Source organism: Anabrus simplex, chromosome 1, assembly GCF_040414725.1.
Source record: "Anabrus simplex isolate iqAnaSimp1 chromosome 1, ASM4041472v1, whole genome shotgun sequence".
Lineage (NCBI taxonomy): Eukaryota > Metazoa > Arthropoda > Insecta > Orthoptera > Tettigoniidae > Anabrus > Anabrus simplex.
In genome coordinates, this window is record NC_090265.1 from 361,302,657 (window position 1) to 361,316,390 (window position 13,734).

The 13,734-nt window shown below is 37.2% G+C and overlaps 1 protein-coding gene across 1 annotated transcript in view; it reads left to right on the forward strand.

The window, feature by feature from the left end:
• Positions 1-13,734, forward strand: part of LOC136866147 (CUE domain-containing protein 2-A) — a 180,678-nt gene that overhangs the window by 104,550 nt on the left and 62,394 nt on the right. Inside the window, exon 5 of the mRNA XM_067142855.2 lies at positions 12,741-12,866. Within this exon, the coding sequence (XP_066998956.1) occupies positions 12,741-12,866 (126 nt within the window). The remainder of the gene's footprint in view (positions 1-12,740; positions 12,867-13,734) is intronic.

Genomic DNA, 13,734 nt, shown 5'->3' on the forward strand with positions numbered 1-13,734 from the left:
TCATGACATGTTCTTTTATATATATAGACTAGCAATTACCCGTGGTTTCGCTCGCGTGGATTTCATAATTTGATCAAAGTAATTGTTCCTCGGCATTGTACTAAGACATTATCTGAAAATTCCTAAAGTATAAATACTCACCCAAAAAGTGAATTTCATTTACCTCAGAAATTCTTTGTAAACCATGTTTGTGGTATTACCATTTGGGGCTAGTATGACCATGCGACATAGAACTGTACATATGAGAAACAGTCTTCTCTCAAGTCAAAAAAGTAAATACATGTTCCTTTATTTCTGAAGGAAATTCCAAATACCTATTCCCACATCTGTAACATCTTTAGTTTTTGAGATATACATAAGTATCCCCGTAAAGTCTGGCTCCATGGCTAAATAGATCGCGTGCTGGCCTTTGCTGACAGGGGTCGCGGGTTCGATTCTCGGCAGAGTCGGGAATTTTAACCTTAATTGGTTAATTTCGCGTGCACGGGGGCTGGGTGTGTGTGTGTCATCTTCATCATCATTTCATCCTCATCACGACGTGCATTTTGCCTACGGGCGTCAATCAAAAGGCCTGCATCTGGCGAGGCGAACTTGTCCTCGGACACTCCCGGCACTAAAAGCCATATGCCATTTCATCTCCGTAAAAAATTCAACTCCTTGATCAGTCCTTTCACCACCTCCAACCCCATGTAAGTGTATTTTCCGAAAACAAAATTACATGTTCCTTTATTTTCAAAAGGAGATACCAAATACCAATTTTCACGTCTCTAACATCTTCAGCTTTTAAGATACAATTATCCTCATAAAAATAATTAAAATATTTTTCACTTCTTTTCACTCCCTGTTAAATACCTCCTCCGAAAACAAAAAGGTACATATTCCTGTATTTTTAAAAGCCTTTCCAAATGCCAAGTTTCTTGTCTCTAACATGTTAAGTTTCTGACATATAATGTAGATATACCGTTACTCATTTTAAAAATTCACCCGCTTTTCCAATTCTTTCCAGCCCCTCAACTGGAAGTTTCAAAAACAAAAAAGAACGTGTTTCATTACTTTTAAGGAGATTCCAAATACCAGTTTTTGTGTCTGTACGTCTGTAACACCTTCAGTTTTTGAGATAAATGTTGACTCATAAGATTAATTCAACTTCTTCTTATTCATTCCTTTCCTCCCCTCTCCCGTCTTTAGTGGACCATACAAAAACAAAAAATGCGTGTTTCTTTATTTCGAAAGGAAATTCAAAATACCAACTTTCACGTCTGTAAAGGCTTCAGTTTTTAAGATAAAGTATCCTCATAGACATATTTCAACTCCTTATTTACTTATTTTCAACCCCACACCCCTTATGTCGATTTTACAAAAAAAATCACATGCGTGTTTCTTTATTTTGAAAGTAGATTCCAAATACTAACTTTCACGTCTGCATCTTCAGTTTTTGAGATATAAGTATCTTCATAAAAGTAATTAATTTCTTTTTTGCCCCCCATCCTTCCTACCCATTAAGTTGATTCCCTCCTCCCCAAATGTGCATGTTTCTTTATTTTTAAAGGAGATTCCAAATACCAGTTTTCACGTCTTTAACATCTTTAGTTCTTGAGATATAAGTATCCTCATACAAAGAAATCAAATAATTTTTCAATTCAGTCACCCCCCCCTTAAGTGGATTTTCCGAAGACAAAAGAACACGTATTTCTTTACTTCGAAAGGAGATTCCAAATACACAAATGTTCATGCCTCTAACATCTTCAGTTTTTGAGATATAAGTATCCTCGTAAAAATAATTCGACTCCTATTTTTACCCCAGCCCATTAAGTTGATTCCCCCTCCAAAAAATGCATGTTTATTTATTTTTTAAGGGGATTCCAAGTACAAATTTTCACGGGTGTAGTCTTAAGTTTTTTAAGTATTAAAATTTTTCACTTTCTTTCACCCTCCCCCTTAAGTGAATTTTCCGAAAACCAAAAATACGTGTTTCTTTATTTGTAAAGGAACTTCCAAATGCCAATCATCACGACTGTAACATAATTAAACACCTTTTTCACCTCCCCTGCCTCCGAGTTGATTCCCCCCCCCCCCCTTCCAAATGCGTGTTCCTTTATTTTTAAAGGAGATTTCAAATACTAATTTTCACGTCTGTATCATCTTTAGTTTTTGAGATATAAGTATCCTCATACAAAGTATTCAACAAATTTTTCAATTGATTCACCCCCTTAAGAGGATTTTCCAAAGACAAAACATTACGTGTTCTGTTACTTTGAAGGACAATTCCAAATACAAATTTTCATGTCTGTAACATCTTCAGTTGTTGAGATATAAGTATCCTCATGAAAAGAATTTAACTCCTTTTTACTCCACCCTCGCCCCTTAAGTTGGTTTCCCCCCCACTAAAAAAATGCATGTTTCTTTATTGTTAAAGGAGATACCAAATACCAATTTCCACGTTTGTTACCTACAGTTTTCAGATATAAGTTTCTCCACAAAAAGAATTCAATTTTCTTACTTCCTTTTACACTCCCCACTCAAGTGAATTTTCCAAAAATGAACAGTACCCGTTTCTTTTAACAGAGCTTCCAAATACCAATTATCACAACTGTAACATCTTCAGTGTTTGAGATATATGTATCCTCGTAAAAAGAATTCATCTCCGTTTTCATCCCCCTCCACCAAGTTGATTCCCCCACCAAATGCGTGTTTCTTTATATTTAAAAAAGATTCCAAATACCAGTTTTCACGTTTGTAACATCTTTAGATATTTTGGTATATATACATTCTCATACAAATAATTCAACGAATTTTTCAATTCCTTCACCCCCCCCCTCCCGCCCCATTAAGGGTTTCTCCCGAAAACCAAAGAATACTTGTTTCTTTACTTTTAAAGGAGATTCCAAATACCAATTTTCACGTCTGCAACATGTTAAGTTTTTGAGATATAATGTAGGTACGTTAAAGATTCACCCCCTTTTCCAGTTTCCCTTCACCCCTGTGGGTGGGGGCGGTAGAATAACACCCACGGTATCCCCTGCCTGTCGTAAGAGGCGACTAAAAGGGGCCTCAGGGGCTCTGAACTGTGGAGCGTGGGTTGGCAACCACGGGGCCCTCAGCTGAGTCCTGGCATTGCTTCCACTTACTTGTGCCAAGCTCCTCACTTTCATCTATCCTATCCGATCTCCCTTGGTCAACTCTTGTTCTTTTCCGACCCCGATGCTATTAGGTTTGCGAGGGCTAGGGAGTCTTTCATTTTCACGCCCTTCGTGGCCCTTGTCTTCTTTTGGCCGATATTTTCATTTTTCGAAGTGTCGGACCCCTTCCCCTATTTCCCTCTGATTAGTGTTAGATAGAGGATGGTTGCCTAGTTGTACTTCCTCTTAAAACAATAATCACCACCACCACCACCACCAGTTCCCCTTAAGTGAATTTTCCGGAAATAATTTATGTTTCTTTACTTTTACAGGAAATTCCAAATACCAGTTTTCAAATCTGTAATATGTTACCTGTCTGAGATAATTTGCAGATATAGTATTTTTAAAAATTCACCCTGTTTGTCACTCCTGTTCACCCCCTATTATTCAAGAACACAAAAATATGTTTCTTTATTTTCAAAGGAGATTCCATATTTCAATTTTCATGTCTGTAACATCTTCAGTTTTTGAGATATAAGTCTCCTCATAAAAGGTGTTCGAACAATTTCCACCCCGTTTTTACCCCCGTTATTGGGATTTTCCGAAAACAAAAAAATATGTGTTTCTTTATTTTTAAAGGAGGTTCCAAATACCAATTTTTACGTCTGTAAACTTTTAAGTTTTTGAGATAGAGATATCCCCATTTTAAAATTTTACCCCCCTTTTCATCCCCTTAACGATGGAATATCCAAAAATCCTCCCTTAGTGAGCATGTATCTCCAAAATTTCATTTCTTTATGTCCAGTAGTTTTGTCTTGGCAATGATGAATCAGTCAGTCAGTCAGTCAGTCAGTCAGTCAGTCAGTCAGGACAAGTTACTTTATATATATAGATATCCACAAAAAAAAAAAAAAAAAAAAAAAAAAGGACCGTGGTTTCCCACTTTCACACCAGCCAAATGCTGGGGCTGTACCTTAATTAAGGCCACAGCCGCTTCCTTCCAACTCCTAGGCTTTTCCTATCCCATCGTCGCCATAAGACCTATCTGTGTTGGTGCGATGTAAAGCCCCTAGCAGAAAAAAAAAAAATGAAATACCTGAAGATTGGACAAAAGGGGTGTTAGTTCCTATCTTTAAGAAAGGGAGTAGAAGGAAAAGTGAAAATTACAGAGGCATTACCCTCTTATCACACAGCCTTAAAATTATGGAGAAGATCATTGAAGCCAGAGTAAGGGATATACTAGAGCCTATCTTAGAAGAGGAACAACATGGCTTTAGGACTGGAAGAAGCACACAGATCTGATATTTGCTTTGAGGATGTTGGCAGAGAAGCACTGGGAAAGAGGAAAAGACCTAATTATTGTGTTTATGGACCTTGAAAAGACGTATAATAATGTTCCTAGATCAACTATTTGGAAAAGTCTTAGAAAACTTGGTGTACCGGAATACCTTATTAGGAAGATCCAAATGCTATATACTAATTGTAAAAGCTGTGTCAAGAATTGGAGATGGTCACTCTGAATGGTTCAATACAACCAAAGGAGTACAACAGGGAAGTGCCTTATCACCTCTTCTATTCATAGCAGTTATGGATATCATTTTAAAAGAACTAAAAGGAAAAGGTAATAAAGATCTTCAGGCTCTGGTGTTTGCAGACGATGTGGCAATATGGGATGAAACAGAGAAGGTAGTGCAAAATAATCGAAATGTTTGGTGTAAGAAGTTTGATGATTATGGAATGAAATTGAACCCATCAAAAACAGTAGCATTGAAAATCAGCAGACATACAGTAATACAGAATGCAACATAAAAGTACAGGACCACCAAGTTGAAGTAGTACACCAATTCAGTTATTTAGGAAGCGTAATGGCTAGTAATAATAGAGCTGAGATAGAAATAACAAACAGAGTAACCAAAGGCTCTAACTTTTACAGTATCATTAGACACCTACTATGGGATAAGAAGGTCCCACAAAAATGACCCTGTACAAGTCATATTTCATTCCCATCCTTACATATTCTCTGGAAACCTGCACACTAACATCAAAGGATTGTAGTAGGATTCAAGCCTGTGAAATGAAATTTCTTAGAACTGCCCTCCAAAAGACTCGACTTGATCATGTGAAAAATGATGAGATCCGATCTAACCTAGGTCTAAATGAATCGACGGAGGAAAGACTTATGTCATCTAGGCTTAAATGTTTTGGGCATGTTAAACAAATGAATAGCACAAGGTTGCCATGTGCTTATTTGGAAAAGAGAATAACAGGTAGAAGACCAGCTGGAAGACCAAGAAGAAGATGGATGGACCAACTGAGGGAAGACATGGAGAGAAGAGGATGGAATTGGGAATCTGCCTTGGACAACGAAATGTTTTTGAATAAGCAAGTTTGGAAGACGCTCGTTTTCAAACACCCTACCCGGCTCGCTGGAAGGGCAAACCGATGATGATGACAAAACACATTGATTCACTTCAGGCATTAGTGTTATCTGGTATCATATGTATCATGTCATGTCATGTCATGTCATGTCATGTCGTGTCATGTCATGTCATGTCATATTTTGTTGTAGGTAGGGGAGAGGGAAGGGATGTAAGGGGGAGATGTTGTGGAAGACAGGTGGGCTAATGTCTTAAGGTCAAGGACTACAAGGATAAGGGGTTTTCCTCAGGTAGTAGGCCCAGGAGAGGTATTGGTAAGGAAACAGTATGAGTCTCTGCAGGTAGATCAGCAGAGGGAAGATAGAGATCAGGGAAATTACAGAGGTGGAGCAGGGCAAGATGAAAGGGACAAACAATGTAAGGCAAGCAGGAATTGGTTCTAACCTAATTGGAGATGTTTGGGATCTGGTTATGGCAGCATGGAATAAGTTAAGTGGGATGCTGTGTAGGAGGGATACTGAATGGAGGGTAAGTGGGGATTTAAATGAGACTATGGAATGGGTATGTGGAAAATTGGGGGCTGAGATTTGTAGATCCTAATGCGTGGATAGGAGATAGGGATCTACGCTCAGATGGCCTTCACTTGAACTGCAATAGTACATATAAGTTAGGAGATTTGTTTGGAAAAGTTATAGGGAGGTACATTCAGGGAAACGGGTGGACCAGGGAGCGGTGGCGATAGTATAGGAATCGTGAAGTCAAGTAAGGATGACATAAAATTGTTAGTGTTAAACTCTAGAACTATTGTAAAGAAGAAATAGAATTAAGTAATCCGATAGATAGATTTTTACCAGATATTGTATTAGGAATTGAATCATGGCTGAGAAGTGATATTATGGGGGTGGAACACGGTGTAGGGGGCAACACATCCGCCTGTCACCCGGCGGCCCTGGGTTCAATTCTTGGCCGGGTCAGGGGTTTTAATTGTAAATGTTTAATATCCCTGGCCTGGGGACTGGGTGTTTGTGTCGTCCTTAATGTTCCTTTCCTCACATTCAACGCTTTACACTTCCACCATTTCCAAATACACGCAGGTTCACAACATATGGTGCAAAGTAGGGGAAAAGATCTTCTTAGGTCGATGACCCGAATAAATGGCTTTTTTTTTAAATGGGGGTGGAAATTTTCTCCCGGAACTGGAGTGTTTATCATAGAGACAGGTTAGTAATGATAGGAAGGGGAGTATTTATACTGGTGAAAGAAGAATTTGTAAGCTACAAAAAAGGATGAGGAACATGAAATTCTAGGTGTAAGACTTATCTGTAAAGACAATAGGCAACTTGATGTTTTTGGGTGTACAGACCTGGCAATATATAAGTAATAATAATAATAACGTAAACGTTTCCACCTTTTCAATACAACAATATATTCACAAAATTACAAATTATATGGTACTAGTTTCGACCCATCCAGGGGTCATCATCAGCCGTATTGGAGCAAAGATCATTTGTGGCGAAATCCTAAGACAATGTTATTTAAAGAATAACAAGTGAAATGAGATGTTATGGTAATAGTTAATAATACAAGGAATATACATACTAAGGTTTTTAACTTTATTCTTTGTTAAAAACCTTAGTATGTATATTCCTTGTATTATTAACTATTACCATAACATCTCATTTCACTTGTTATTCTTTAAATAACATTGTCTTAGGATTTCGCCACAAATGATCTTTGCTCCAATACGGCTGATGATGACCCCTGGATGGGTCGAAACTAGTACCATATAATTTGTAATTTTGTGAATATATTGTTGTATTGAAAAGGTGGAAACGTTTACGTTATTATTATTATTACTTATATATTATTCTCAGTTCAATACGGACCAAAAACATGAAATTCATAACCATCAGACCTGGCAAGGCTGGCACTGATGCTGATGCAGAATTGTTTGTTAAGATAATCAGCTATGGGTGGAATGATACAGAGAACGTTAATGTAGCTGGTGATCTGAACTTGCCAAATGTTAATTGGGAAGGGATTGTGGATGACAGAAGGTATGACCAATAAATGGTGAATAAGTTATTATGGGAAGGACGGCTGAATCAGAAAGTCATGGAACCAACTAGAGTGAAAAATATTCTAGATGTGATGCTGATAAAACCAGATGAGCTCTATAGGGAAATTGAAGTGATAGATGGTGTAAGTGATCATGAAGCTGTCTTTGTCAGAGTTAAAAATAAATGTGGTAGAAAGGAATGTTGTAAAAGTACTGTATTACTGTTACACACTACCATATGGCTGATAAGAGGGAATGGGGATATTTAAAAAAAGCAATTACGATCAGTAGAAAATGGTAAAAAACAAATGTAAACAGCCTATGGGATGGATTTAAAGCAATTAGTAAGGAGTGTAAAAACAGATATGTACCTTTACAAGAGGTAAGGAATAGTAAGGACCGACTATATTATAACAAAGAAATAAAGAGATTAGAAACGAAGTGCAGATTAGAAAGAAATAGACTTAGAAATGGTTGTGAGAGTAAGAAGAGATTGGAGGAGTTCACTAGGAAATTAAATTAAAAAAAAAAAAAAACAGCTAAGAATAACTTGATGACAAACATAATTGGGAGACACATTAATTTTAGGAAGCAATGGAAGGATATGTACTGTATAGATACTATAAGGTAGAAACAGGTTCCAGGAAAGACATTCCTGGGATCATTAATGAATGAGGGAAACAAGGGGAATGTATATGGAAGGACTTACAGAAGGCAGGGGTATTCATTCAGTAATATGTAAAGGTGGTTGGATATAAAGATAATGTCCTGATAGGCAAGGCGACAAATAATGGCAAAATACTGAAATTTACCTATGATAATACATTTATAAAAAAGATACAAAAGTTGAAAGCTAGAAAGTCAGCTGGGGTTGATGAGTATTCTGGGGATATATTAAAGGCTATGGGTTGGGATATAGTGCCATATCTGAAATAGTTACTTGATGACTGTTTGCATGAAGGAGCTATACCAAATGAATGGACAGTTGCAATAGTAATCCCAGTGTACAGTGAAAAGGGTACAAACATGAAGTGGAAAATTACAGGCCAGTCAGCTTGACGTATGTAGTTTATAAGCTCTGGGGAAGCGTTCTTTCTGATTATCTTAGACACGTTTGCAAAATTACTAACTGGTTTGATAGAAGGCAGTTTGGGTTTATGAAAGGTTATACCAGTGAAGCTCAACTTGTAGGATTCCAGCAAGATATAGCAAATATTTTACATTCAGGAGGTCAAATGGACTGTATTGCTATTGACCTATCCAATGCTTTTGATAGGGTGGATCATGGGAGAATACTGTCAAAAATAAGGGCATTTGGACTAGACAAAAGAATAGTTGAATGGGTGGCTACATTTCTAGAAAATAGAACTCAGAGAATTAGATAGGTGAAGCGTTATCTAATCCAGTAATGATTAAGAGTGGGGTCCCGCAGGTTAGTATTATTGGACCTCTATGTTTTCTTATATATATAAATGATATGAGTAATGATCTGGAATCACAGATGAGGAAATTTTGCAGATGATGTTATTCTGTATAGAGTAGTAAATGAGTTGCAGGATTGTGAGCGACTGTAGGGGCACTTAAACAATGTAGTGAGATGGACAGCAGACAATGGTATGAATGTAAGGAAAAGTCCTCTCAGTTTTAATTACTGTGTTGATGGGGTGATAGTACTTCATGGGGAACATTGTAAGTACCTAGGTGTTAATGTAAGAAATGATCTTCATTGGGGTAATCATATTAACGAGGTACTTAAGAAAGGTTACAGATCTCTTCACATGGTTATGAGAGTATTTAGGGGTTGTAGTAAGGTTGTAAAGGAGAGTGCGTATAAGTCTCTGATAACACCACAGTTAGAGTATGGGTTCAGTGTATGCGACCCTCACTGGGACTACTTGATATCAGAACCGAAAAAAATTCAAAGGAAAGCAGCACAATTTGTTATGGGTGGTTTCCAACAAAGGAACTAAAATGTTGCAAACTTTGGGCTGGGAAGACTTGGGAGTAAGGAGATGAGATGCTCGACTATGTGGTATGTTTTGAGCTGTCAGTGGTAAGTTGGTGTGGAATAACATAATAGGATAATAAGCTTGAGTGGAGCGTTTAAAAGTAGGAAAGATCATAATATGAAGATAAAGTTGGAATTCAAGAGGACTGATTGAGACAAGGAGTAAGGGATTGGAATAAATTATCAAGGGAAATGTTCGATAAATTTTGAAGTTCGTTGAAAATATTTAAGAAAAAGCTAGGTGAACAATTAAATGTAAATATGAGATAAACAATTGATAGGGAATCTGGCACCTAGGTGACTGCCCTAAATGCAGATCATTGATTGATTGATTTTTGATTGATATGTCTTCAGTGATCAAAGCACTCTTCAACAGGAGCCCTACTTGTGATAGGTGTAACCAGCATGGCCTTGACCTCGGTTTGCCATATTTTGACAGAAGCCTGTGGTGTAATTTTTTTGAACTGTAAAAAATCCATGTCTTCACTCCTTGTGCAACCCACAGATCTCATAGGAGAAAGAATGCATTTTACATAGCATCATTGATTCTCTGAATACTGGGCGAGTTGGCTGTGCGCGTAGAGGCGCGCGGCTGTGAGCTTGCATCCGGGAGATAGTAGGTTTGAATCCCACTATCGGCAGCCCTGAAAATGGTTTTCCGTGGTTTCCCATTTTCACACCAGGCAAATGCTGGGGCTGTACCTTAATTAAGGCCACGGCCGCTTCCTTCCAACTCCTAAGCCTTTCCTATCCCATCGTCGCCATAAGACCTATCTGTGTCGGTGCGACGTAAAGCCCCTAGCAAAAAAATAAAATAAAAATTAAAAAAAAAAATTCTCTGAATAAAAAGAGGCCACCCCATTTCTTGGATGGAAGTTGCTTCTGTAGCAACCTTTTGCTCCATGAAGTCTGTACTACATAAATGAATGTTATATTATTTCAACTGTTTTGTTTGGTTGATCATTACTTTCTTCTTCTGAAAGGAGGAGTATCTTATAACTATTGATGTTGGTTGAACATGGTCATAATTTGAAGCTTCTGTAACAAGGGAATTTTGTTCCACTGGCACATAACATTTCTTGTATCACAGTGAAATGGACTTGCCTTACCTCTGCCAAATTTCGTCAAAATTAATCAGTGCTCCTCAGCAGCACTGCATCCGAACTCTGTTGTGATTACTTTCTTACTGCAAGTGGAATAGCTTCGCAAAACCTCGGATGATGTCATCACCGTCACATTCTCTACATTTCTATGAGCTTTCAGTACATTCTTTCGCCCCTTAAAATGTGTGTCCTAACCTCTCTTTTGCCCTCCTCTTACCAACACACACGAATACTGCCTTGTACCGTCACCTTGATGAGATGCTCTTTGGCATGGTGCTTGTCTTCAGTATATTATATATTTACAGTATACATATTGTGTGCCAGGGCTATTTCTCGGCGGGTGAATCATGAGGTATGAGCATTTTTCACACTTTGTAATTAATCCCTACGGGGACTTCATTGATCATATTTTATCCGCTCTGGAAGCAAGTGTTTATCGTTACAATTCTTGGAGGTCGAGGATGACAAAGCAATATATAGCATATGATTTATGAAACAATGTTTATCTAAATATACAATAACATATGAAGTACTCATCTATTGTTATATAAATGATTGTTCAATTTATGAATAGAATCCTTCAAGATTCCCCTTAAAATGCTCTTATATTCCAAGTCACACAAACCTAGTCGCCTTAGAATCTTCCTGGTCCACAGAAAATATGTCCTATGAGTGCTGAAAAGGAGACCTCTTACCTCCCGTGTGTAATCAGATGCATTGTATCTCTCACTCAAGTGAGGAGTATATGAGAGATAACTGGTTCACTTCTCATCATCAATCTGTATAGCCTGCTGAACATTCTTTTCAAATTGAATGATTGTATAATCGTTCCTCAGTAGACTGTGTGAAAACTATACAGCTAGATAAACATTTTGTTCAGTGTTAAAGGTTCCATTCTCAGTTCAATACGGACAAAAATGAAATTCTTAGATTTAAAAAAAAAGTGTTAAAGGATGTACAGTATGAGAAAACCAACACTTTTTCTGTGAAAGTAAGAGTAAAGTGGGTTTTACCTTAATTAAGACTATGGTTGGTAGCTTTCCAATCCTAGTCCTTTCCCATTCTTGTGTTGCTCAAAACGTTCAGTGTGTTGGTGTGATATTAAACCTCTAGCAAAAAAAGAAAAAAAGTAAAGCAAGTATAATTCAGTTTCTCAAGAGGCTTCAAGAAGGAACAATCTCTGTAAAAAATTATTTGTACTCAAGCATTTTTAACATTTATTGAGTTAAAATAACTTGTAAGCAAGGTCATTTACCTGCAAGGGTAAAGCAAGAATAATTATATTTTTCAAGGCATCTTCCACTTGAAGAAGGAATATTACTCTAATTAAAAACTGTTTTATTTGTAGTTGTCGGGTACTTTTAATATTAAACCTTTTAATATGTAATGAGTTAATAAAATAACTTTGTAACCAAGGACATTTCTCTGCATCATTTTACCATCATTGCCGCTGCTAACAAGCATGCCATGAATAAATATATGATACTGTGTAAGTAAGTTTTTGACCCCACTAAAGATCTTCTTTAGTAACTAACTGGGCCAATGATGTAGGTGTTAAATCACTTTAAACAGCAAGCATCATCAAACAAGGAGTAACTAACTTAAGTAATTGTGAAAGTGAAGTGTGTCTATTTTAAACAGTTAATTTAGTGCAGTATACTATTTTATGTTAGATTAAAAATTTTAGTTTAATGCATATTCTTTCACAGTTTCTAGACAGTTTTTGTTGTCTCCTGTAAAATTCACCTTTTTATTCTTGCATTGTATTGTTTTTTCAACGACAATGTATGGGTTAATCATACTCTTTAACATTATAATTGGTGATGCTAGAACGCCTGACCTGATTTCACCTTACCAGTACTTGAAATTAATTTACATGTTGGCAAGGACTTCTGTGACTTTTATTACTAAAAATAAAAGAAGTATTTCAGCTTTAAAGTACTCCTTTCAGCTGGATCCTGAATTTCTACATCAGGTACTAACCAAAAGTAGTAAAATGTAGTCCTTTTGCTAGGTATAAACTAGAAAGTGATCTTTCAAAACTTATATTTAGGCCATATTGATGTGTTGCAGCCTATGAATCAGCGGCAGAAGCAAGTTGTAGACGATCAGGAGCTGAAGTCACGTATCATCGCACGGTACAGTTATGTTGATAAGGATGATGATGCCAGGGAACATCGACCTGTTGGTCCAAAAGTGGTAAGTTTATGGTGTAAGAGATGTCTTTCTAATTCACTTAAGGGCTAGGAACATCTTTATAATTAGCCCGTGAGCTTTTGTGTGATACTTGTAGTGTCTGTAGCAATGTATTGTAAATATTTAGGGATTGTGTGTGAAAATCTAGTCTGTTCCTTGCAATAAAGTACCACTTCAGTACTTTTCTGGAATTTACATCTTGAACCATCTGTTTCACATCTGGAACTGCAGCTTCTCAGATTTGGCCAGTGCGTTGTCTGAGTTGTGCCAGTCAGTAAATAAGTTATGGCTGCATGATGAATAAACTTGAAGGTTTAATTGGTATGTAATTTTGGGGTATTGCTATTGTTAATTTAATTGAACCTACTGTAGATTTGCTTAAAGTTGAGGTACCAGTACCATAATCTTTAAAATATGGAGTTCTAAAGAGGGTTTGATACTTCTGTCAGTTCATTTTGTGACATGTTTCCTTCTTATAGCATCTCTAAGGGATATCATATTTTGACACTTTTACTTAGGACTGATTTTATTATGTTCGCGGTGTTCATTAGTTCTTATTACAGTGCTATTGATGTTCACTTTTAATGAGGATGTCATTTGAGTTTTGGTGGTGACAGAAAAAATTCTCACATGTTTTTATTTTATTTTTATTAACAAATACATCGCAAATGAGAAATATCCGGAGTCGGCGAGTTGGCCATGCGATTAGGGATGCGCAGCTGTGAGCTTGCATCCTGGAGATAGTGGGTTCAAACCCCACAGTCGGCAGCCCTGAAGATGGTTTTCCGTGGTTTCCCATTTTCACACCAGGCAAATGCTGGAGCTGTACCTTCATTAAGGTCATGGCCACTTCCTCCCCATTCCTAGGCCT